Genomic DNA, 27,172 nt, shown 5'->3' with positions numbered 1-27,172 from the left:
TACATGAAGATAAATCAAAATAAATAAGGATGAAGGAATAATCTCATCTTTGGTACATATTAAAAAAGAAAGCAATTTCGAAGGCTCATGGAGAGTGACCAAAATGAAGCCACCACACTGCACAGAGGTTAAAGTAAAAAACAAAACAAAACAAGGAAACCCCAATCAAGTTGTCTTTTTAGACAATAAAGCTACAACACAGTAACTTTTGTAGCATTAGGCCTTCATCAATGTTTCCTCAGTGGTGTTTTGACAGTTCCAGAGAACACACATTGTTTCAAGGACAGAGGTCACATCAACAAAAACTCAAACTCTTTCCCAACAAAATTCAGATTGTGCACAAAACTCAAAATTAGATTGTATGTGTCTGCTTGGATTCTGAAGCTTGGTTTAGTTAAATTCTCTGTACCATGAGAAAACTGAAAAGGTTACAAATGTGCTTCCAATGACAATCAAAGCTCCACTAGACTCCCAATCTGTACTGCAGAGTGACAGAGTCAAACAGCAGATTCTCATGGCTGGTTATCTCTGGCTACCAGCTCCAGGTTGTTGTGCACACTACACTGAGCAGTTGTCAGATAGCCTCGCTGGTGTCTGCTAACCATCCATGTTACAAACTACCCCAGAGTGCCACACCTTCTACAGTCATTGCTTCTTTACCCCCCCTGTTGTAGTTTTGTCAATGTGGGGAGGGAAGCTTCAAGTACTTCAAAGAGTTGGTATCTTTTAAGGTAAAGCAACTTAAAAAAAGTTGTATTGACACAACAACTCAAGGCACAGCAACTGAAAAGAGTTTGAGTACAAACCTGAGGTCAAGCAGGGTCTTACTTTAAGTCCTTTGTTTCTGTCCACATAACCTTTCCACCCTATCCCAAAATAAAATCTAAAGATCTAAACACATCACCAAGATATTTTTCCTGCAAAAAAACCCCAAAGTATGAAAGACTTTGAAGAGAGATTCCCCAAAAACATTTGCCTTTGACATGGTCTGACCACACTTTATTTCAAAGTGTCTTTCAAGAATGCTCCTGCCTATAATCTAAAAATACTGCTGAGGTTGAAAGGAATAAATTCTTTTTGACCAAAACCAAACAATTCCATGCTGTACTATTCACTGCTATTAATTCCATGCTATTTTAGTAACAATACACAAAATCAGTTCAGCGTTGCAGGAGACCTGCGGAAGCATCTGCTGTGCAGAAACACACTTGTACGTAGCCTGAGGACTAGCTGAGGGGGAGCAGATTGACAGGCTCATGAGGGTTAAGGAAAAGGTTCGCCACAAATATGTGGGAGTAAGAATAGCTTGGACAGGACAAAAACATCAGTTTCTTATGGGGCCACAACACAGGTTATAAACAGAATGCAGACATCAGCTAAATATGTAAAACCGCTCCTGTACATCTGACACATCAACGGGCTTATGCTGTCTGCGGATTGGGCTGGCTGAGAGGAAACTCAGAAGTAAGAGGGAAAAAAGGAGAGGGCATCCTCAGAATCACAGGAGCGGAAAGAATCAAAAATAACACAAACAAACAGCCAGAAATGTGTGAATGGTTCTTTTGATGAGCAGTCTGACGTCTTTCCATTTAGAGGACGCTGGTTATACAGCTCTGTTTAGTTTAGAACAAGAACTTCTTTATTGGAGTGGGTTTATATTCCAGTAGACATTCAACAACAAAAACATGCAGTCATACCCTTTGTGTTAGATGTACATGACCTCTTAGGAGCCATGACTACTGCTATCCATGATTTCATAAGACTCTAAAGACAGTTCAAAATTGAGGGCTTTTCTTTTAAGACTGCATTGTTCAAGTAGTAGAGGTTGTTTTTGATTGAAATGCTTTAATCTAGTTTGGGACCCCTAAAATGAAATCTAACTTCAGTCAGAAGAGGCCCTCTCTTCTTATTAAAGCTGTAATCTGTAGTCTTGGTGTCATTATATAACTGGACCTAGTTAATGCAAGATAAATCTCCTTGGAAAAGCATCCCAGTTTTGCCCTATTTGCATTCATCTGCATTAAATATAATATTGACAGCAAACATTTCCTCAGAACTGAATTACAAACTTAATAGGTTGTTATTCTGCAGCCCAATATAATCAGCTGTTGAGGTATGACAGGAAAAAGCTCCTAAAAGAGAAAGTGTGATAATGTGAGAGTGATTTATATCCCTGAATTACTCAATACCAAAGACTTGACAAGACAAGAGTCAAAAAATTCCTTCTCGACTTCCTATACTGCAGCTATGACTGTATCCTACTAATAGCTGTTTTGAATGACCCATAAAACCGTTCTCAAGAAGCAGAGTCAATATGCAAATGACAGTAAACGCTATGACTCATTTAAACAAACACTCTCAGCAGGAAGCAGCAGGTAGTGGTGGTGTTTATAGACCTTTCCACCTTGACGTGTCCATTTCACACAATACCCTGCACCCCACCTAAACAGAGTGCAAAGAAAAAAGAAAAAAGTGGCAGATCCTGGGTAGAAAATAAAGTGGCAGTAAAGTGGTGGTCAAAATGAGGCCATATTATTGAGGCATTTATGTATAAACGTACTTCAATCCAGATGAGATAACATTACACTGAACAACACAAAAACCTGCTGAGGGAACATTTGGGTCTTATTTAAAACACAACCTTGACAAGCTGAAAAAATCATGAGGAGCTAAGAGGATATCCTGGTTGTCTGTGAATCAGTTTGTAAAGTCTGACTTTATTATTTAACCAAACTATCAGTGCGGTTAGGAAACATCACACAAACCCTTACACGGCATCACTTCATACTGTTTCTTCTTTTTTTTAGCCTGCAGACTGTAAAAAACGTCTGCCTGAATTCTTTATGCATCTGTTTATGCCGTTAACATTCACAACAGCTTTGTTCGTTTCAGCAGTGATGCATGTTTCCTTCTGAGAGTACGGTGGAAACTGCTGACTGTTGCATGTTTGCCATTCTTGGGGGAGTGACTGTGATGATTTACACATGGGGTGACATGGCGTGCATACCCTGTATAGATCAGTGTATATAATAACATGCATGTCTCGCCAGTCTGTCCATAAACAGCTTTATGAAAAATGGCAGAAAACTCCAAAGTCATCTTCTGTGTCACTACGCTCAAACCATGAATAAATGCTGACTTTGGCCAAATGTTTTTGCGATTAGACAGAAACTGGGCGTGGAAAGATTCCCAAAAAGCAGCCAAGAATACTGTTCATGAAGGTGTAGACTCTATAAGTAATGTGCTAGATGTTTGCTGTTACAAACACACATAGATGCATACACACCAAACATTGCCAACACCATTTCTGTTTGTGCAACTTTCAAGAGGGTCACAAGTATGTTTTGCTGGTGCCCTGCATGTATGTGCATGTCTGAGGGCTGAACGTTATGCAAATAAAAAACAAACATTGCGATTATATCACCAGATACTGCAATCTGAGTGACGATTTTATTGCATTTCTTTTCCACTTTAAAAAAAATTGAAAAATTAGTGGATCAGTGGTTGCCTTGCAGGTAGAAGATCCGCAGTTCGCGTCCCGGCCTGGGCTTGGGATCTTTCTATGTGGAGCTAACACGTTCTCTCTGTGCATGCATGAGTTTTCTCTGGGTTCTCTGGCTTCCTCCCACAGTTCAAAAACATGCTAAGGTCAATTGATGATTCTAAATTATCTGTAGGTATGAATGTGAGTGTGACTGTTTGTCTCTCTGTTTAGCCCTGTGATCGACTGGTGACTTGTCCAGGGTGTCCCCTGCTTTCACCCTAAATCAGCTGGGATAGGCTAAAGCCCCCCACAATCCCTAATAAGGATTAAGTGGTGTACAGATGATGGATAAATGATTTTGGCTGCACCAAAAAGGGAGAATATTTGTAGGCAAAGGCATCTTGATGACATCATAAACCTCCACTTTATACATTTGGTATGTCTATAGATTTTAAAATTAGAAGTGCTTTGTTTACGGTATTGTACAGCAAGTTGAGAGTACATACAAACCTTAATGTTAATCTGATTACTAACCTGCCTGTTTTTATGTTCTTGTTTTGTTGTTGTATTATGCTAGGTGCTGAAAATTTGAATTTCCCTTGGGATTAATAAAGCATTTACCTATCTCCCTATCTATCAAAAAATTGAACCTCGAAAAGATATGATTTTGCATTTGGCCAAATTGCAATAACGATTATATTTCAATTAATTTCTCAGTCCTTGTTAACATTTATATATAGATGTAAAAACCCTGAGTTGGAGTGACAGACAAGGAATGGTACAACAAGAAACAAAAAGGTTGTTTATCGCTGGATTTGATCAACACCTTCCAACTATACTGGAGGTATGATTATGGTAGAAAATAACACATGCTCAGAAGCTACTATATGCTGTTATAAGCAAATTATATGTTGATGTGTAATTAGAGCTCATTAGTTTTAACATATACATTTGACAGATGTAATTATTAACCTGTAATTATTCACTCTAATAAGCTAGCCTGTAATGACTGCCATTATATAGCTGACATTTAAGGTATTAATAGGAGTAGAGGGTGACAGCTCACACTAAATCTTGGCACATCTCTACACTCACCTCTCAGTAATTCAACTCTATATGCTGTCATAAAATATAAATTATACGCTCAGAGAAAGTATGCAGCCCAGCCCACTGAGCTAAACAAAAGGAGCAAGCATGTGATACAAGGATGAAGGATGGGATGGGAGGTTTCATGACGTTTTATCCTGGCCAGGGGGTAATGATTATGAGCCCCAAGAATCATCATTCATTCCATGACTAAGTAGAAATGGATGACGGCCAAAGAATCCAAAAGTAGGCGAGGCTAATGGGGGCAACTGTCATCATCTTCCACAGAAAGAAAAAAAGGAACTTGGAGAGCTAGGTGGGAAGAGAAAGTTCAGAAATGATGGAAAGAGAAAGTCAGAGGGCAAGTTAAAAGAAAACAGGGTGGACAAGGAAGATAAAAGCTGAGAAGAATTTTCTTGATCAATGGCATTTTTCAATGTTGGAATCAAAGTAAAAAGGGGAGGAGAAAAATTTGGTCATTTAGGTTTCTCTGACAGTCTGCGTAGGCGTGCAGGAATTTACAAGCCAGTGATGTCACAATCATCAACAAATCACATGGATTTCATACACGCTGAATAAATCATTTATGACTAGCAAGCTTAAACAAATGGTCAGCACAGTCACACGAACAGAATGCCGAAGAAATTACGAGGCTCTGACACACTTCTGGAGCGTATACACGTGCCTCCAACTTTGTGTTGGGTTTGCGATGAGGAAACAGCTCTGTAGTTCAGCTGATACAAATACTTCATTATTACATTAGTCTATCAACGGAAAATTATCAGATTAACTGCATAATCATTTTGAAAGAAAGACGCTGACATTCTCCAGTTCCAGCGCCTCCAGTGCAAAAGGTTTTTTATTTTTTTAATGGCTTTTCTCTGGATAATGTCATACTTAATAAACTGGCTTTCTTGGGGTTTTGGGGTAATGTTTATCTGAAGACATTGCCAGCATCCTTCTATTTCTATCAACTGGCACATGTCCCATTAACACATGCACTTTCCTTTAAGTAAACTAACTGGTCAACTGTTTAATAAGGAGACAAGCACAGTGCAAAAAAAATAAACAGGAACTCCTTTAAGACTTCCTCCTGTCAAAATTTATATGCATTAGGCACCATGAGCGAAATGATGGCAGATTTAGACTTCCAGGGATTCATTTGGAACAAAACTGAGGAACCAATCCTGTAGACTGGCAGGGTGGGAATTTTTGAATCATTTTTTTCTTCAAAATCAGTTTTTGATTCGAACATTGGCAGCTGCATTACTCCAATATTAGAATTGCCACGTTTACATGCACATTTAATTCCGCTTTAAAATCTCCTTGTAAACACTTAAGTCCGAATTAAAAAGTTAATTCCAAATAAACTATCTGGTCTATTCCAATGTTAATTCTGAATAGACTAATTCCTGCATACATTCTATACATGTACACAGTTAATTCTGCTTTAGTTAATTCCGGTCATTCTGCACATGCTTGGCTCCTCACGTAGCGATGTACACGTTCTGCAACCGAAGTAGTGCGCCAGTGTCGAGTTGCTGTTTCAAAGCAACAATAAAAAGCAAAGCAAAAAATGTGCTTTTTAGTTGTTCCTCCGTGTTGTTGAGGAAAAGAAATGCCATGGCAAATGGAGTTTGTTTTCTTCTGGTAAACAGGGATACGTCACGTCCACTCCCTGTCCAATCAGAATCCTTTCCAACGCCCAAGTGTTGCGGTTCAAGTAAACCTTAATGCGGAATTAATATTTCCATGTAAACGCAAAGCACAAAATTTTAATTACGAATTAATAATTCCGAACTAAAAAACTTCATGTAAATGTGGTCAATGTGTTGTTGTGCAGCAGTGTTAGAGCAGGTGTGCTCCAGCTGCATTGAGAGGGGAGAGGTGAGTGATAAAACAGAGGTAGGGATGGTGCAGAGTTATATCTAAGCCATTTTAAGGCAGGAAAGGATTATTTTCATCAGTAAAACGTTTAAATGTAACTCTGATACATAGTAATGCTTTATCAAGCAACTTAAAATATGACTGTGGATTCATCCTGCGTCAGCACCGTTTTAAACCTGCACCTAGAATTAAATGACAATAGAAGGCCTAACAATAAGTCCACTAAAAACCAACAGTGTGTCACAACATTAAAATAAAATGGGAAGCAAAAAGTGGAAACATCTCACCGCACAGAGTTAGCCTTTCTCCCCTCTGCTTTCATGAAGATTTTCACATCATCAAACGGAGCATGGACGTACATCTTCAGCCTGAAACAGAGATTCACAGTATTAAGGGAGGTTAGACTCCAACAGCGCCTAAAAGACAAGAAAGAAGCACATGGGTACACTGACTGCGAATTTTTAAGGTGGTCGTTGTAAGGCCAAAACACAAAGAGCTCATTGACTGAGTGCAGCACAGCAGAGACCCAAATGTACTGGTATGCTGACTGATATATGTATAGGCCCTGACTGAGGTTTCTGTGTAAAGGACAATCTTCCATGCTACAGACAACCTTGGCACCTGAGCCTGCTGTAAACAGCTATGGCCTGTGGAGCGTTAAACCTCACTCACTTGAATCCGGACAGAGCCTGTGTCTAAAAGGCTGGCATAGGGCCAACTCAGGTATCTATTTAAAGAGGAACACCTGTCTACAATATGCCGTATTTCTACAGTAGGCCGCTTACTGCTGACTGTTAGCATAAAGGTTAGGTCAGAGGAGTCAGATCACTGTTCTGTTAGAGGTTCAGATTAGAAATACAGTGTTCTGCAACCAAAGAACCTGCCGTGTTCAAAGACTGCAGTTTATGTTGGAAGAAACATGAGCCTGGGACACAGACAGAACGTGAGGCAAGAGCAAAATTACAAAGATAAATGTGGGACTTAGACAGAACAAAGAAGGACCTTAACCAAATCCTTTGTGACTGAAACGGGATTGAGCTGGCCGAAATAACAGGATAGAAGATAACCTCTGAACGACAGTTTTTGTATATTCAGTAAGTGAATTTTCTCCTTAGTTGCACTGAGACAAATGGAACTCACTTAAAGCAGTCAGTCTGTCAGTTTACCTGCTCTGGGAGTGTTAAATGCAATCATGCATGCTTTAATTGTAAAGTTAATTTTAATTAGGGAAAGAAATATACTTAAAATTTGCTGTGGAAAGAAGAACAGCAATTATTAAAATAAAAATGTTAGTGAACACTATTCTGTTGAAAGGCTATATTTGCAGTTTGATTCCTTTATTCCTCCGCAGGGCTTTTGTACAGACAGCTCTGGTCTGTCCTGCAGGTGACAGTGGACCTGTTACAGATCATCATGACCGCAGCTACAGTCATGGTGACTAACGGCTGAAATTTTACAGAAAAAAATTGTGGCTCCAAGGCATAACTCTTCAGTACAACAGCCCATTATGTCTGCTTCTGTACAAGGCAATTTCAAGTGATATAAAAAGCAGATAAACAGACACAATATGATGACATAGCATTACATTCCTAATGCATTCATAATTTTGTAGTTTATACCAAACCTTGTTTGTGATGTACTGATATGATCTATATGAGTGGATGAGTGAATGATTCATTTAGCTTTGTTTTCTCCACTCCTCTTCTACACTGTGCTGAGAACAATAGTCTATGAATGAAAGCTTCAAATGTTGCTGTCAACATTAAACCCACTCATTTAAATTTTTAAAGAGAAAACAATGGACTGAGCAGCAGTCATTACCCCAAAACTTAGAGAGCTTCCAAACCATGCAGCAAATGGTGCTGACGTCTTGGTCTATTATCACATTGTTAAGTTTTCTATTTCTATTCATGAGTCGAGCAACTGAACAAGAAAAACAGAGCAGCTGAATTTCAACCACTGAATGCAACACATAATTCTAAGGTGTCTGGCTTTGCTGCGCGATACAACTAGAACTGTAGTCAACGCAATAAATGAATTCAATGGAACAAAGCAGGCATAGTAACAACGATTCATGTTGTTTATACAATGCCCTTTAATTATTGTCAGATGATGGACATATCTTTCATTTCAGCTATTCAAGGTCCAAATCACAACAAGACTGCAGACATCTATCTCACATTCATCAATGTGTAGTTGCTGTTTGTCCACATCCTGCATGAAAAATTGACACATTTATACTAACAAATATAACATCACTGATGAACACAGCAGGTCACCGGCACTTTTAATATCTGAAAGTCGTGCCTGTATTGTAATGATGTTATTTAATAAACCTTCTTAAAGTTACAAATAAAATTAAAAAGGCCTTTAAAGTCTATGGCTGTATAAATTCCCCCATTTACAGCAAAATAATTGGTGATCTGACACATTTCCAGTATATTTTTTTCAGGAGAGAACAAGCATTAATATGTCACTACAAACAAAGAAAACCAACATATTAGATTATAGACTTTGGGCCACATCCACAATGATATGTTTTTATTTTAAAACAGCATCCTAAAATGAAAGTGATCTCCATCCAGCAGCCATTATACACGGTGAATAAACTACTGGTAGTCAAGACTGATGTTACTATTTTCATCCAGGCAGTAGTCATGATACAGGAGCATCATAGAAAACTGAGTTATTGGAGCCAATGGAAATTCAAGACTGTCATGATATACACGGTTTTTACAAGTGTATGTAAACGTATAATCACAACTATATACCCAAAGTCTACATCCAGATTAGTGAGTCAGACCAGCATGGAAGGAGCTTTAGTGTGAATGGACAAAGCTCACTTTTGACGAGTCACAGGCTCCGACTCTGTAGGGTGAATGTAAGGGGTCAAGATCTGTTCCAAGGTTTGTGTGTCGCACACCCTGCAACAAAAGAGAGAGATTGTGAAGTAAGAGGCAAACGTGAGAGAAAATATGTGATCAACAACATCAGTACAGATACAGATTTCCCTCACGAGACAAACACCGGAGGTTTAGCAGAAACCACAATTTAAGAAATGTAATATTGTTGTGCAACTCACCTCCTCTGACTGAACTCTAAGCTGCTCTGAGGAAATACAAGCTTCAGGTGCCACAGGAACTGTTTATCTCTAAATGAGACACAGAGAAACTCATTTTTTAGTTTCCGATTATCAACAACAGTAGTGCTTGTTGCCTGTTTTTCAACAGACAGATGAGGTCATCTGAGCTCACATAATATTCCCTTCACAGTCAAACACAAATGTCCTTGTTTAAATTCAGAGCATAACATGGATTCGGCCTTAATCTGTCCAAGACAATACGCCTCGCTGCCTCCAAGAGCATGTCCATCTGTGGGACTGTGTGTACATGCGTAAATGAAACAAAAAACAAAACAGAGTTGTCACGGAGACCATGATATATACACTCAATACTAGGACACCAGCTGGTGGATATCGCATAATAATCACTTCTTCTGGGGTAATGCTTTGAGCAGTAACTGTTCAATGTAGTTGGTTTTCGGGGTTGCTGGGCGTGCTCTACAACCAAACACTTATTCCCTAAACAGCTGCAGTGTTCATATCTACTACTGTGGAGAGAAACAGCCAAGAACATGCAATATATCAAATAGGGCTGGCCTGAATAGTGGTTTCTGGCCTCCGAATATTCGGGACCTACTAAAGACGAATATCCGGATATTCGTTCCGCCCATTAACGTCCGACCGGGGGAGGGGCGACGGGCGACCGTTCGTGTGGGTCGTGCGGCGGCGCGGCAGCGGAGACAGCCCAAATAGTCAGATCCGTTCGTCTGGTCTCCCGGGTCCACATTTTGCCCTTGTTTAGTCTTTAGTTAAACTGAAGAATTCCCAAACATCGGTCTTCTGCATCTTGTCTTGTGTTTATGCAACGAAGTGAAGCGTGGCTTCAGAGTCGGTAGCCACCCGGCCATTCGGGTGGTGTTTACAAACACGAATGGAGGAGCCGAAATGAGCCGAAGAACACGGCGGGATGAACCGAAATGGGCCGAAGGCGCAGGGAAGAGACGAGCTCCGAATATGTTCGTCTGGGGGGAGGAGGGGGTGATCACATCGACATATGTGTATATGTTATAGACATATGTGTATACCTTATATGTGATCACAGGACGAGATGAGCCGATGTGGGCCGAATGCGGAGGGAAGACAGTAACGCTGCATATTCTTTCTGCCCGGTGACGTCCGACGGCAGGAGGTGGGGGGGGGGGGGGGGGGGGAGATATTCGGATACCAAAATAATATCCGGATAGTGCCATAGCGAACGAATATTCGGATATTCGGGTCCAGCCCTAATATCAAACAGTTGGGGAGGTCAAAACAACATGTAATTCGGTTATCTTTATTTGTCTACAATGATATATAAACCTCTAGTAAATATCTGACTGGTGTGCTCTAAACCGTGAATGCCTATACACCAATTTGTCAAATCAAAATAAACTGAACACTACAGAGAAAGAATCCTGCAATGTAGATACAACCAAGAAAACATACACACGTGGACAAAATTGTTGGTACCCCTCAGTTAAAGAAGGAAAAACCCACAATTCTCACTGAAATCACTTGAAACTCACAAAAGTAACAATAAATAAAAATTTATTGAAAATTAAATAATCAAAATCAGCCATCACTTTTGAATTGTTGATTAACATAATTATTTTAAAAAACAAACTAATGAAATAGGGCTGGACAAAAATGATGGTACCCATAACTTAATATTTTGTTGCACAACCTTTTGAGGCAATCACTGCAATTAAACGATTTCTGTATTTGTCAATGAGCGTTCTGCAGCTGTCAACAGGTATTTTGGCCCACTCCTCATGAGCAAACAGCTCCAGTTGTCTCAGGTTTGATGGGTGTCTTCTCCAAATGGCATGTTTCAGCTCCTTCCACATATGTTCAATGGGATTCAGATCTGGGCTCATAGAAGGCCACTTTAGAATAGTCCAACGCTTTTCTCTCAGCCATTCTTGGGTGTTTTTGGCTGTGTGTTTTGGATCGTTGTCCTGTTGGAAGACCCATGACCTGCGACTGAGACCAAGCTTTCTGACACTAGGCAGCACATTTCTCTCCAGAATGCCTTGATAGTCTTCAGATTTCATCGTACCTTGCACACTTTCAAGACACCCTGTGCCAGATGCAGCAAAGCAGCCCCAAAACATTACTGAGCCTCCTCCATGTTTCACCGTAGGGACAGTGTTCTTTTCTTCCTATGCTTGGTTTTTGAGTCTATGAACATAGAGTTGATGTGCCTTACCAAAAAGCTCCAGTTTGGTCTCATCTGTCCAAAGAACATTCTCCCAGAAGCTTTGTGGCTTGTCAACATGCATTTTTGCAAATTCCAGTCTGGCTTTTTTATGAGTTTTTTTTTCAGCAGTGGTGTCCTCCTTGGTCGTCTCCCATGAAGTCCACTTTGGCTCAAACAACGACGAATGGTGCGATCTGACACTGATGTACCTTGGCCTTGGAGTTCACCTTTAATTTCTTTGGAGGTTGCTCTGGGCTCTTTGGATACAATTCCAACGATCCGTCTCTTCAATTTGTCATCAATTTTCCTCTTGCGGCCACGTCCAGGGAGGTTGGCTACTGTCCCGTGGGTCTTGAACTTCTGAATAATATGAGCCACTGTTGTCACAGGAACTTCAAGCTGTTTAGAGATGGTCTTATAGCCTTTACCTTTAAGATGTTTGTCTATCATTTTTTTTCGGATGTCCTGGGACAATTCTCTCCTTCGCTTTCTGTTGTCCATGTTCAGTGTGGTACACACCTTTTCACCAAACAGCAGGGTGACTACTTGTCTCCCTTTAAATAGGCAGACTGACTGATTATGAGTTTGGAAACACCTGTGACGTCAATTAAATGACACACCTGAGTTAATCATGTCACTCTGGTCAAATAGTTTTCAATCTTTTATAGAGGTACCATCATTTTTGTCCAGGCCTGTTTCATTAGTTTGTTTTTTTAAATAATTATGTTAATCAACAATTCAAAAGTAATGGCTGTTTTTGATTATTTAATTTTCAATAAATTTTTATTTATTGTTACTTTTGTGAGTTTCAAGTGATTTCAGTGAGAATTGTGGGTTTTTCCTTCTTTAACTGAGGGGTACCAACAATTTTGTCCACGTGTGTAGGAAGTAAACTGTTGACCAGAAGGAATATAATAAAGTCGACTGAAACAGTAAGTCCTACTCTCTGCAGTCATACATCACTTATGAGTGCTGAACATAAGTACAAGGACTTGCACTGACCAAGACCACAGAGTTGACCATATAAAGGGTGGTGCTGTTTATCAGCCCCTTCTTCAGCAGAATAGAGGCACTGAAGTTTAAAGATGAAGATGAAACGTACCCTCAGAAAGACGCAAAGCATAATTGTAAGGCACAAGCAAGAAACCTTGTTATTAGGGCTTTAGCACTCACCAGGAGAGATTCGAAACACAGCCTGGAGCTTTCTATTAATATCTGTAATCTAAAATATTTGCAGCGTTTTTTAGCTCAAAAACTCATCTAGAAACTAAGCTTTGCATAGTTCCTCAGAGTTCAAATCAGGCTAAAAGTACAGTAAATACAAATACACAGAAGAGCCAAAACATTCTGACCACTCACAGATAGAGCAAATAAGGCTTATCATCATTACATGTCAGGGTCTGGGATATATTAGCAGAGTTGTTGCACATTTTTACCAACAGACTTCTATGAATAATTGGTTTATTCTTTGATGTTTATTCCCACAGTGCATCTTAACTAACATAAATGACAAGCTATGTGGCTTGATACAAAATAAACATGTATTTGAGTAGATGCCCAACTAAGGTGTTTGGACTCAAGTTCAAACCCTGAGAAGTCCACTGTGTGGCCAAGTTAACAAAAATGATAGTTAAGTGATGACAAATAACAAGAAAATAAATAAGATAGTAACAGTGCTCAGTAACAGATGTAAATTTTAGAAGTCAACAGTGTCAGACAGATTCTGTTTTTGAATACAAGATATTGTAACTAAAAAGATTTTACACCACTTATGCCCACTGTTCACCATTAAACTGACTGAGCATTAACAGAGGACAACCTTTACTGTTTAAATACCTCCAAAATTATCTACAAGTTGTTTTTTTAAAATTTGTTTTGCTTAATATTTCCAGGCTTCTCAAAGATATGCATTGCAATCTTCATCAGATATGCTTTCTTTCTTTGTGTACAGTTTGGCACATTCTGTTTGATGTGGTGGTGGAGGTCAGTTTGATTCTAACTTCTACATATTCTTCCTCTGATCTTTCAAGGGCAGAAATATCCAACTCCATTCTAACTCTCTTCTTTTCAAATTGTCCAGCTCATTTGTGAGAGTCTTCTTGTTCAAGTCAACAGCGTGTTGTTCTTTCTTTCTCCTCGAGGTAACAGTGATACTTGCTATTGCAGGTGAAAGGAACAACTCTCCTGTGATCTCTACCTTTGCTATGATTCTTTGATGGTTGATGTTTGGTGATGGTTTTTGTCCACATTGTCTTGCACAGCAGGGTGTCCATTCGATCTGTTTTGGGGTCAAATTCAGTGAGTATAATCTAGGAGCTGCTGAATCACAAAACTACATAAATTACGTGTTTCGCTTCAACAAGTATGGGCAACATTCTTTTCATTTGACTTACGCACAGCTCCTTAACCATGCATTTTGGGCTGAGGCACTATACACTTCTCACAAATAAAACATACTGAAGCCATTTTCAGCAGCCTCTGATGGAACATCTTGCAGTCCATCTTAATCTCTCATCTTGGCCTGTCTGAAATGTTTAGAAGACGTGAGTTGGTTCAGGGTGGCCTCTGCTGCAGATCCAACATCAATGTGACAACTGAACTGAAAAGGGACATGAAGGAGATTCAGTGAACATGTGGCCCGTTAAAAGGTTCCTCCAGAAGGCATCCCATGAGCCCCTGAAAAAATGGAAATGAAGGGATTTCACATTTTAGGTTGATCCCTCCTAATCTGCAAAGTTACAAACCATCATGTATCCCCCTTTGATTTGAATTAAACAATAAATGAGTGGAAATTTCACTCGCATAGCTTAGGTGACACAAACTGCAATGTGGGATGCTGATTCTAATTTGTACATTATAGAATAATTAATTTCATTTTAATCATTTAACACAAAAACACATAATCCCATATGTAAGGTCCTACACATGTTGTCTTTGTCCTGCACTCTGTTGACTACCACATGTTCCTTGTAAAGAGGAAAAATGAGAAATTTTGCATGATTTCCACATTGTTATGGTGAGTCTATCGAGACAATGAAGAATGTTACCAATTTCCCTTCTGGAAATTATGTGCAAATGAAAAACGAAATTAAATGTCATGGACAACAATGCTGTTAAATTGTCTTTGGCTGTTTAGGATGGCAATTATGACAGATTTGCTGTTGTACTAACAAACATTTTGCCCTGGGATTGGGAGCAGAAAAATAGAAAATATGTGAAAAATAGCTACACTTCATATATTTGTGCATTTCTATCAGACAGCAATGTATAAAATGAAACACAAGCAATTACACTATGAATGTTTATCCTTACTTAGGAAGGGAATAATGATTTTTTTCTCTTAAAATGACACATATCCCCACTTTGACTCTGACGAGAGGATCTGCAGCTTCGCTTCCTCAAATGACTTCACTTTCGGTTTGGGTGGTTCACCTCTCCCCACCATCTTGATGCAGCGTTTGACATGCAGCCAGAGCAGCAATCCACTTTCTGACACATTAACATTTTCAATCCACCAATGCTTACAAAACGTAAACATGGGCGTGCTACATTAAACTGCTGCCATAAAATCCTCGTGATGGGCAGGGCATCTGTGGGATCTCCAGTACAGACGTGTATCTCTCGATGCATTGTGCAGAGTGTGCAACCCCCACAGACTGATGTTGATCAGTGTCTTCCCTACATCATTCTGCATGTCTACATCTAGAGTATTATGAACACTCTACAGTTCACAGTTGGCCCATCCATTTAGATTTCGATCTCTAAGTTCTTCATTTTCTTCACGATATCTTCAGTATTTAGTCCTCACTGCAGACCCATCCTACAGCCTGACATGCATGTCCAACTGTTTTGCCTGTACAATGTGCTTCAGGGTTTCATTCTTTCTATACTTTGGACAAATGCAGTTTCCTAAAATCAGAAGCCAGTCCAAAACTATATACATTTGTGTTGACTGCATGCAAACCTGTAGCTATTTGGATGCCACGTAACATGACCTAAAAAAATCTGTGTCCACGGCATGGAGGAATAATGAGAATTTGCCGCCTTTCCTGCCCACAATAACTGCAGCAGTTGGGGTTAGTTTCTGGACACAGTACCCAAAATAATCCCTTGTTTATAGGTGGACAAGAGGGAAGCACGGCAGTTGGCAGTACTATCATGCTAGTCACTAGGATGATAAAGTCAGGGACGATTTTTAGAGCCGATTTGCACACAGCAGCAGCTTGGTACTTAGCTCCTTTAGTATGGGTATCTAGTGCTGTCTCTCCCACGTTTGAAGTGTTGATTCCTGGTGTGCGATTCAATTCAACCATTATTTTTTTTTAATTTTCCACGATAGTTTCTCTTTTTTGCATATATAAAATAAGAGAATGAACATGAATTGGACTTTTTTTAAGGAAGTTGTGGATGTTTCGAATTTGAAAGAAAAAAGAACTTAAAAAAATGCCCCTTCAGAGGTTGTGTAACGTCTATGCCTCGATGAGTTGTTTTGTTTGGACAAGAGGACTGGCCATATATTAAACAGGTGGTCAGACTGTTTTGGCTTATCGCTGCATATCCACCGTGAAAGTGTGTTAATATGCTGCCATAGAGGAACAGTACATTTTCATTCTATCTTACTTACAAAGTGGGACTACATATTTACATACAAGTTGGACTTTTACTAAGGTCACACAATGGCGCTTTTGTTGTTGTTGTTGTTGATCAGTATGACTATGCAAATAGATGGTCACATTAAAATCCTGGTCAAATCAATAAAACATAGTAAGCATATTAAATATCTCCTCAGGGACTAGTTCAAGCTGCTCAACTAAAATCCTTTTGTTGTGGATCCAGATGGTAGCATTTCACATCAGGGGGCATTTTTTTTCCTTGCAAACAGAGACAGGGTGGGTAGGAGGAGTTCAAAAGTAGAGAAATCTGTGCAGAATACCCAATGAAAGGAGGTTATGAGTTTCCACTTGGTTGTAAGAAAAGGGTGAGGAGGTAAAGCTGTAGGCAGGGAAAAGGGAGTGTCGACTGTCAAGAGACTGGGAGGGGATTCCCTACTGCAGAAGGTACCCAACACCCCGAAACCCTTAGTCAGAGAAATTTATGTGTTTGCTTAGTTTTTGCCAAGTTTCTTCTTTAGTGCGTCAGTGTGTGTGTGTGTAAATGTTTATGTGTGACAGGTGTGTATGTGTTTGTATGTGCAAGCAAAAGAAGGTGGAGCACCAGGTGTGATGCTATTATTCTGTCATTACAGCAAATGGAAACTATGCCTTTCAGTGGAAAAAGGGCTTGCCCAAAGATGCATGCATTCATTTCTGCAAGGCCACAGTGCATACCTGGGATAAGTGCCATCATTTATTTTTGGAAAAAAGAGGACAGAACAACTTAAGAAAGTCAAAACAGAAGCCATAACAGTTGAGGAGGACAACTGCTTTGAATACCAGAACCTCCTAAAAACAGGTCACAATGCTGGGTCTTCCAAAATTTTTTCTGAAGGGCCTTAAGCAAGGAATTTAAGCTGCAAAGGTGACCAGCAATAACACTACAAAGTTAGTAGTGCAGTTTCTTCATATACACCAAAATACAATCCTCCTCAAAACATGGCAGTTTAAAAAGATTAAGCACGAAAACCATGAAAAGATTATGTTGAAAGGTTTATAACCTCAACAGAATTCCGACGCAATAAGCTATCTGCTACCTTATATGGCCTGCATTAAAAGGCATTTTCCTTCAAGAGGGATTATTCATCAAACAGCTTGTTGGACGACAAGAACTAAGCCTTATTGAATGAAATAGGATTAGTACTTGGCCAGGAAAGATTGGAGAAAAAAATGTAAGCATGTTTCCTTATTAATACCATACAAGTAACTAACTATTTATTTCCAGGAAACAAAACCAGATCTGTTCAAATCGGTGTTATGACTGAGCTACTGAAGTCTAGCTCTGTGTGTATCTGTACACGTATTAGGAAGAATATTCCTCAGAGTGAAGAGTATCTTAACTTCGATTCACAATCAGTTTATTTTGTTTCTGAAACCATTGGCTCCTGGGTAAAAATGTTGGGGTTACAAATCATCTTGAGCAACCTGAGTTATATAGAGAGGATGGAAGTCATCAGTGTTCCACTGCTCCCAAGTGGTTGCTGTTTTCTTTCTCAAGTTGGAAGCACAGTAGTATTATGTGTGCTTCTCTCGGATACTCGACACTGACATAATAAAATAGCTAAAGTCACTAGTCTAGAAGTTCATGAAAATATAATCTCTTAAAGCAGCTCTACAGAAAGCACCACCTTACAAATCTGTCTCTCTGGTCTGTGGATAAATCCCTAAAAACGCATCCCTGTTTCTCAAAATAACATATTTAGACAAATTTTGAAGAACCCTTCCTGGAAGAGTTGGTCACTCCAGCTAATGACTGAATTAGTCATCCTTCCCTTGAAGCCTCCATAAAGACAACAGCTGGTGTTCCGGCTTTGCGGAACACTATCTGTCCACAGAGACTACACAGCTATAGGTATAAAAAAAAAAAAGCAACATTTATTTTACAATGCATAATAAATGTCTTACAACAGGAAGTACAAATCGTTAAAGGCTCAGTATGCTTATAATTAACTGTGAGGATGTCTAACATGGCCGTCTTTCAAACAGCAAAATAAGGAATCATAATCCAGAGTTCAGATTCAGCAGACAAAGCTCAACTACTGAAACAAAATCTTGATCTGATGACCACTGTTTCTCACATGCATTAAAGCCCACATACTTTTATGATTGACACTCATTCAGGAATGCAGACAACAACCAATAAACTCCATGCAGTTAGTCTTTGGCACCGTATTAATACAGCATGTGTGCATTGTTCCAATCTCTTCTGGCTATGCCCATCTTTCTTCATATACTTAAGCCTTTTGTCATCCAACAAGCTATTTTATGAATAATCCCTTTTAGGGGAAAACATGTTCTTTAATACTGACCATGTAAGGTAGCAGAAAACCTACTACACAAGTTTAACAAGCATGTTTTCTGGAGAAATGGCGGTATTATTCTCTAAGAACGATTTTACTTTCAGAACTTTGTGAAACAGACAATACAACGGCAATGTCCATTTTACACATTGATTGGCCAGATATTGAAAGAAAAACAAGGCTTTGTACTCATTACATCTACATCAGTTACTATTCGTGTAAAAGGCTTAAATATGGCAAATGGTCTGTATTTATATAGCGCTTTACTACAAGGTACCCAAAGCGCTTTACAAGATACGTCACATTCACCCATTCACACAAACATTCACACAATGATGGGGGAAGCTGCCATGCAAGACTCTAACCACGACCCATCAAGAGCAATTCGGGGTTAGTGTCTTGATCAGGGACACCACGACATGAGCACGACGGGCCGAGGATCGAACCGGCAACCCTCCGGTTGCAAGACAGCCACTGTACCCACTGAGCCATGCTGCCCTCTTGCCTTTCAACAAGGACAAAGTGTACTTACTAGTTTGTCTTAAATAAACTGAACTTCTTCTATTTCAGGATACAACTTTGGCTGCTTCTCCAAATTTAAACTGTCTGCATCCGTGAGTGAGAAATGAAGTCGACTCAGAGGAAGATGGATGGATTCATTAACAAGAACACACTCTGTTGATTAAGTAAGTGATTGGACTCTCTTGTGCCATCAACACCAGAGAGAAAAAGCCTGACTGTTGCTCTGGCAGTCAGAGTTGAAATCCATCTGGCTGGATTAAGGTCTGGAGAAAACCAACAAAAATCGCGCTACATGTGAAACCATGTGCCTTGTTTTTATGCACATCAGAGGCAGATGCCAATATCTGGTGGCAAGTGGGTGCTGGTGGAATGAGATGACAGGATTTTAGAGGCATTTCAAACAAGATACAATAAATAAATTCAGGATCTGAAGCAATGGTTAGACCCACAATCTCAGAGGGTAAAGTGGCAGAGAAGCTGATGGAAGAAAGGGAGAGGAGAAAAAGATTACAGACAGCTGCATCTTAAGACTTCTTACTCAAGTCCTGGCTTGAACCCTGGTTGTTTGGCAAACACTACAATCTTAAGTCATGGGACTGCTTTTCCTGAAAAGTTATGAACACAATGATACTAACATCTAGATCTATGTGTGAATGTAGACGAAAACAACTAGTCTGCAGTTGTTCAAAATGTTCCATGAGGCTGTAATAATGAGCGCATTTGAAAGGAAGAAATTGTTGAAAGGATGACAAATGGGATGGCATTTTTTCTGTTCTTAGACTAACATCACTAATGGGACAAAATGTAAATCTGGGCCTGATATGCCTGGTCATTAGTTTCAGGATTCTCACGTGTTAGACTTCTGGAAAGTTGGACCCGTTAGTGTACTTGATGAAATGTCAAAGGATAGCTAAGGTCATTAGAAGTAATCCTCTAGGAAGCATGACTGTCTGTAAGAAATTTCACACTAATCTAAATATACAGCAGTTGTCACTGTATTTTTCCAATGTAGTCACTTCTAGAGCCAAAGTATTAGTGTGGCTTAAAAGCAACAAGAAAGGTTTCATAGCCAGAAACCCTGCTAATACTCAAGTTCTTCTGGCCAAATGAAAAACTATGTAACTAATTTCAAAGAACACATGGAAACAGATTTATAAAAATGTTGTCAACCAAACAGAACACATGGCACATTTATGTTCTCTACCATATGCAGCACTATCAAATGTCTGGTTATTTCAGTTTGGAATTTCACTCAGAGTCAGAGAGCAGCATGTAGGCCACAGTTACACATCCAATTGTGATGACAGTGTTCGCAACACTGATGAAACTGCTGCTTGCCATTCTGATGTGAGGTTTGCCTCAGATGGCAGCCGACACAGTCTCTGCTCTGCATCAGCAGTGGTTAATCAAGCCAAACACAGCCAGAAGGCTGTCTGTTGGAGTCTGAAAAACATCTGACTAAAGCTGCCGCTGATTGTTTCATTTTAACTTAATTTCTGGAAAGTAGAAGCTGCACTGCACATGAGCTTCAAGTGATGGATAGCCATCCCCCACCACGAAATCTGGGGTGAAATATGGTTTATGATTTTGCTTTAATCCATTTGCATATTCATTCATCACATACAATAGCTTATACGTCACATGGATTTCTACAAACCTGATGATGAATGTAAAGCTACACTACAGCTATTTCAAAAGTGTAAATTGGTCTAATGGACTGCAAAAATGACCTTTATCCATGGTCTTAGTAAGTCGAGCTTCAGCTGTGGTACACTGTGCATGTGCATTTCCACAAGGATAAGTGCTGGTCAGTGCTGATAGTTTTCACCGTGTTGAGACCAAGACCACTTTTGCCAAGATAGTAGAGCCGTATTGAAACACTGTGAAGGCTGTTGAGCTAATGGTAGTTGAAATCTGTTCCTTCAGATTAAAAGTTTTCCACCAGCAAATTAGTGGCAGGCTTTCCTGAGGTGTTACAAGAATGGCTGACTTAATGTGGAACATGAATTTCCAAAATGAGTGTAGAACATTGAGCATATTTCATGTCCATGTTGCTGTTTCTCACTTAAAAAGATCTTTATTGAGTTCACTTTTTTGTTCTTCTTCTCCTTGAGCCCCCTTACCAACAGAAGCCTGATGAATAAATCTGCCTTCTTGACACTTTGGTCTAAATGATAAAGATTTTAGGATATATTACCTATGGTACTCCAGATTTCATAGACATACAGGGAGACGGTTACATGCATATTTTTCTTAGACCAATGAAACTAGTCTTAGTCATGAGGGTAAGCAACTGACTGGTAAGTCTCTGGTAAGGTGCGAGCAGAGGTTATGATTAGTTAGTAGTACATGTCAGTATAGGGCCAATAGCAAGAAAAGAGACTGACAACATGCACCACTCTGCCCCAATAAAAAACACTGACAAGGAAAGTGATGAAAAATGATCATGTTGTAACAAAGCAATGTTTTTCTGGGAATCCTAAGGTTCTAGCATTTATGTTAGCAACTTGAGGAACGTGACTGAGCGTCCAAAGCAACTCCCCAGAATCCAATCTGCCAACATCCCAGTGACTCAAACACTGGACACTCACAAAGGTACAATGTTCAGGCTTCAGTGGGTCAGAACTGCTTTGGCGGCATGCGGGGGAAACCATATATTAGGCAAGTGTATGTGTTTCTCTGACACAATTTTAAGGCTTCATACATCAATCAAGAAATGTTTTAAAGGATTGATCAGTTGCTGCAAGAGCAAGCAGGTGACAAGGCGTCACAGGACGATTTCTTCCCCTACTGGGGTTTCCCCTTGCAGATAAGGTTTATACCACGAGCGGCGGTGAGAATGGTAGTGCGACAAATGCACAAAAAGGATGATGAGATGCATTATGAACTGACTTTAATAGAACTGTAGGTCTGACAAATGAAAATGGCACTGGGAACAATAACTGCCAGTTTATTGATTCCACAGAACCTATATGTGGGTTACAATACCTTTAATCAATCTACAAAGAGCTTATTTTTCTCTACTGCTATCACTAAGAAGCATTTCATTTTTGAGTTCAATGTTCTTCAACACCTGTCAATAACTAGAAACAAAATTAGTTCTCCCCTAAGCTAGAAAGCTGGGTTGATTGAGGCTGATTCTCAATATATGGGAAAGTGATATGCAGGGCACAAAACCGCACCGGCTCATGTTACCAATTATCTCAAGTTATTATAGAAATATGTTCAGTTATTACCCATAGTAACTGTTCCTGCAATGTGTTGTCCAGTTCACTCAAGCTGTCTATGAGGAAAATGCCCTGCTATGCCAGGCTCAGGCTGTAGAAAACATAATTCCACCCTAACACAACTACTTCCAATGTTCTGCCAAATGCCAGCTATTATATACTTACCCTCCAAGGGCTGGACTGAGAGGCAGCCTGTAATTTTTTGGTCAATCTCTTTACTGTTCATGCCTTGGTTTTTAAATTAGTCATTGGTAAGAGGTGGAAAGAAAGTAGTTACACAGCCATTATTTTGCCTACAAACATTTAATCAAACAGACACGCGCTCACTAACTCACAGTCTAGCACATATGCTCACACGCACACACACCATCGCCAGGCATGAAAGCTCTCCAGTCAGCTGTCTGCCAGTAATGATCCTTCTCTGGCAGGGCAAGTGCGTAGCATGAATATGTCGCTAACCAGCTGCAGTCACACTGCTCACACATCTGCTTCTTATATTATGTACTTGGTACATTCTGAAGCACATTCTCTCTCAATCCCTTGCTATTTAGTGTATACCTTTCATCCCATCCCTCGTGTCCATTTGCTGCTCTGTGAATGCGACACTGTTGTGGTTAGTTGAAGAATCTTCACAGTGAGACATAATGAGACTAACCAGACTAAACAAAGAAAGTCTGTGCAGCTGGTCAATGATTCCTCTTTACAGACAAGAATAACAAAGGCAAAAAGACTCTTGAGTCATTTGCTGGTGCAGTAATGGGAACTTCACACATTTCCCAGGTGATGAACCTTTGTGAAAAACTCAGCAGACATCCTCCAAAAACTTTCTGTCATCATCAGACAAATGCTGAACTGGGACCAGGGAGAATAGGGCTGGAGTCTGCTACTACAACCTAACGTAACGTCTAATTCTGTGATGTGCACAAACGTATCACCACCTGCAAAACACCAGAGACTCACATGACAGCGTGGTAGACTTTAAGGGTGGAAAAGAGGGTGGTGAAAGGGAAAGCAACAACATAAAACCAGCTGGAGGGACTGACAAAGGTTTCTTTTAGTGGCAATCCTGATTGGCACCTAATGTTGTCCCTGGGCAGTTCAGACTCATAAAACTTTAATATCCAGTTCAATAACCATTTTCCCCGTCTTCTCCGCCTCTATTCTTCCACCATGGGATTAGAGTGGCAGGGCTTAGTCTCAAAAGCAACGGTAAAACTAGAATTACTGCCTCGCGGATGTATGCCTTCGCCAACCAGGCAAGTTGCAGTTCACATTCATGCCCATCTGGACTCATAATACATGAATACATGAAGTGTGTATGTTCGATGAGAGAAACAAACATCATAAAAAAACCTGTACCAAATTCCTTCTATCTGATCACACGGTTGGACAATAAATTCTGATAGAGCATAAAGTTGTTGCCATGACAGCAGACAATGAAATATAAAATATAGATGCAGCAGCAAAGAAGCTACAAATTGATTCGCACACATCTTCAGCCCAGCAGTACAGAGGAGCTCTATGAGCACCACAGTTTCAAGGTGGAATTAATGTTGCTAGACCAGCAGTCAACAAAAAGTGGAATATAGTGAAAATGTCCCCTTCTGTTCTTGACATTATGATGTTTATGCAGTGAAGTTGACCTTTGACCTTATTTTTCTATTAGACATTTTTGTGATATTTAGTCATAATTATCACATGAATTTTTAAGTTATGGCCAAAACCCTATTTTATGAGGTCATAGTGATCTTGGACCACAAAAATGTAATGAGCTTATTGCTGAGGCCAACTGAAAATGAGTGAAAATTGCAAGATCTTCCCTTCAGGCGTTTCTGGGATATCCAGCACAAAGGTATAATGAGTGGTATAAGGTGGTCCAAGGATTGAATTAAAAAAAAATCCATGTAAAAGAATTACTACAGGGTCTGAAAGAAGTTATGAGTCTCAAACTCTAAATTACTGTAAATCTACCAAGTTGGCTGAATTTAACCTTTTCTGAGAATCATCTTTTAGTCATCAGTAACTATAGATGCATGACAACATAAAAGAGAAAGCTGAACTCTTGACCCCCACAGCCACTGCAAACCAATACGAAGATGTTCTGAAGGATCATCTTCATCCCTCCAGTTTAGAGCGGCGTCTTCCAGGATGACAATGCCACCATGAGGTAGGAGGAACCACTGAATGGCTTGATAAGTACAAAAATGATAAGAATCATATGTAATGGTCTTCTCTGTCACCAGATAACCAGCCACACGAACATCTGTTGACTTTTATGACCAACGTCTTGAGACCAGGCTCTTCACCACCACCATTAAAGCACCAAATGAGGGAATGTCTTATGAAAGAATGATGTTCTTCCCTCCAGTAGAGTTCCAGGAACTTGGAGAATCGATGCAAAGGTGCACCGAAGCTGTTCTGTGTGCATGGGTTGGCTTAACACCTTACTAAGACCCTTCAGGTTGTTTTTTTGATTAATTTATCATCCATCTGTAGTCCAGCCATACATTTGGTACAAAGAATACAATACCCTCAGTCTGTTTGATTGTGAATTCTATAACATCTAAGCCTGAGGAAGATAGACTGACCGATGGTGGGTTGCAATGATACTCAAATACATTTTTAATGTCTTGAAACTTTTCCAAAAATCCCTGCCTTCAAAAAGTCTATTGATTATTGATTAAAATGTGCCACGTATCATTACAGAATATGAAATACACTTGATCTTTATTCACCCAGTCCAGCAGTAGTTTACAGATTGTTCCTGTCACTGAGGTACGGTAGTATTGTAATGGAGGAAATGCACTGCACAGTGAGTTTTATCTGCAGCGTGGACTACAGTGCCACTGATCCTCAGCAACAAGTGTGCATGTGTGTCTGTGCACTTCCTGGAAATATACTGATTCTGATACAGCTGTCAAGCACCAACAAAATGGCTTAAACATCATCGGTTCAAAAAGGGTCCCCCTCTGTACCTAACAGAACTATATAACAATAAACAGCAAACCTGCAAACTGCAGTAATACACATATCTCACAGTTTCATAGACTGGTATGAATATTAATGATACCTAAATTGAGTCAGGTAGCTTATATTTCATTAGACATTGGTAGACCTTCATGTTCCATCACTATCCACAAGACTGCCATTAGATAACCTACATGTAACTGCAGTTAGGGCTTAACAAGAGTGCCATCCTGTGGCAAAGTAAAACATCACTAATCAGAGGCTCATTTTGCTGCAGGTTAAGCAGGACTTATGAAAATCACAAAGTAATGTCTTTGACTGTGACTATCACAAACCGCAGACCTTTAACATTTTGAGGTGCTGCTTCAATGGACACATTAACATAGATAGTAATAACTATGCAAGTAATAATGACTAATACTTGTGTTTGTTCGACCATGTCTTCTTTGTTTCTATGGAACTGTGACACCAGAGATGATTATTCAAGAGAAGGGTAACTAACATAACATTATAGTCAAAATTATATCAGGATGGTACTGATAAAATAAGAAGACATTTTTTCTTATACAGGCTTCCATTTATCTTAAAAATATAGCGATATTATTTTTGCATGTTTAATAGTGGCAAAAAGGAAGAGCAACTCATTACCCAAGAGGATAAAAAAGTGATGTCTCAAGAGTTAATTTACCTGTGTAATGCTGGCTATATATATACACACACACACACACACACACACACACACACACACACACACACACACACACACACACACACACACACACATTTTATGTTTGTATATATCAGAAATACATATTTGTTTTGTACTCTCTGCAACACTAGTTAGTCAAATTACAGCACAGAAAAGAACAAGCAATTAACAAAAAACATATTGTCCAATGTATTTGAGGGATTGTATTCTTACTTTCTCAGGAAGACGGTAGAGTTTTCTCTGCTCCTAGAGAAGCTGACGGGCAGGAGCCTCAGAGTGATGTTCATCTTTCTGGCATTGGCTACCAGCGTCTTCGCCTGGACAACACAATATTCAAGATAATACAGTATAATATAGAACTGTTGTACAGTATTACAATGGAACTTCATTCATCAACAGGGCTCAGAACTAGCTTTATATATTGATTGCACAAGTCCGCTTAACCTTTTCATTTGGGTTTACCGGCACATAACTCAGTTGCACCCCAAACTTTTCCCTGACAATACAACTTAAACGTTATCTGTTCTTGTCAGTTCCCATATATATATATCAGTAATTTCTGAATATATTATGTAAATGATTGTGAACAGGAATAAAAGAGCAAGAACATGTTTTGTACATTTACCTGGTTTTGTTTCATAGTAATCGCCTGGGACTTAAAGCTGCTAAAATGTGGCTCTTCTTTGTCTATAATAAAAGCAGTGGTAAATTACATTATCATTTCTGGCATCTCACTGTTTAGACTGGCCACTGCCTGGTACTGACACTCTGCAGAGCGTGAGGGCTGTTCTGTTGGCTACGCACCTGTCAAAGCAGAGGACAAGTTTCTCCGAGAGGCTGTGCTTTTTAATGTTTCTATTCTGAACACGATGGCTGCGACCTCAAAAAAGGACTGTTCAAAGCTGAACCTTGGTCACGCTCTGCAAAAAATGCACTGCACAATGCTGGCTGTTTCATCATGTCCCAGTGTTTTTCACAGACTGAATTTTCTTGCATTGGTGGGTGGCATGGAATGAACAATTTGCGGGCAGAGGCTCA

General features: G+C 39.6%; 1 protein-coding gene across 1 annotated transcript in view; it reads right to left on the bottom strand.

Annotated features, from left to right (window-relative positions):
* znhit6 (zinc finger HIT-type containing 6) overlaps positions 1-27,172 on the bottom strand; it is a 54,454-nt gene that overhangs the window by 7,250 nt on the left and 20,032 nt on the right. Inside the window, exons 5-8 of the mRNA XM_022214966.2 lie at positions 26,348-26,451; positions 9,540-9,608; positions 9,301-9,381; positions 6,745-6,825 (exon numbers count right to left, since the gene is read on the bottom strand). Of these exons, the coding sequence (XP_022070658.2) occupies positions 6,745-6,825; positions 9,301-9,381; positions 9,540-9,608; positions 26,348-26,451 (335 nt within the window). The remainder of the gene's footprint in view (positions 1-6,744; positions 6,826-9,300; positions 9,382-9,539; positions 9,609-26,347; positions 26,452-27,172) is intronic.

The sequence above is a fragment of the Acanthochromis polyacanthus genome, chromosome 4 (assembly GCF_021347895.1).
Source record: "Acanthochromis polyacanthus isolate Apoly-LR-REF ecotype Palm Island chromosome 4, KAUST_Apoly_ChrSc, whole genome shotgun sequence".
In the NCBI taxonomy this organism is placed as follows: Eukaryota; Metazoa; Chordata; class Actinopteri; family Pomacentridae; genus Acanthochromis; species Acanthochromis polyacanthus.
Note: the sequence above shows the minus strand (reverse complement) of the source record. Positions and strands in the feature narration are given on the sequence as shown.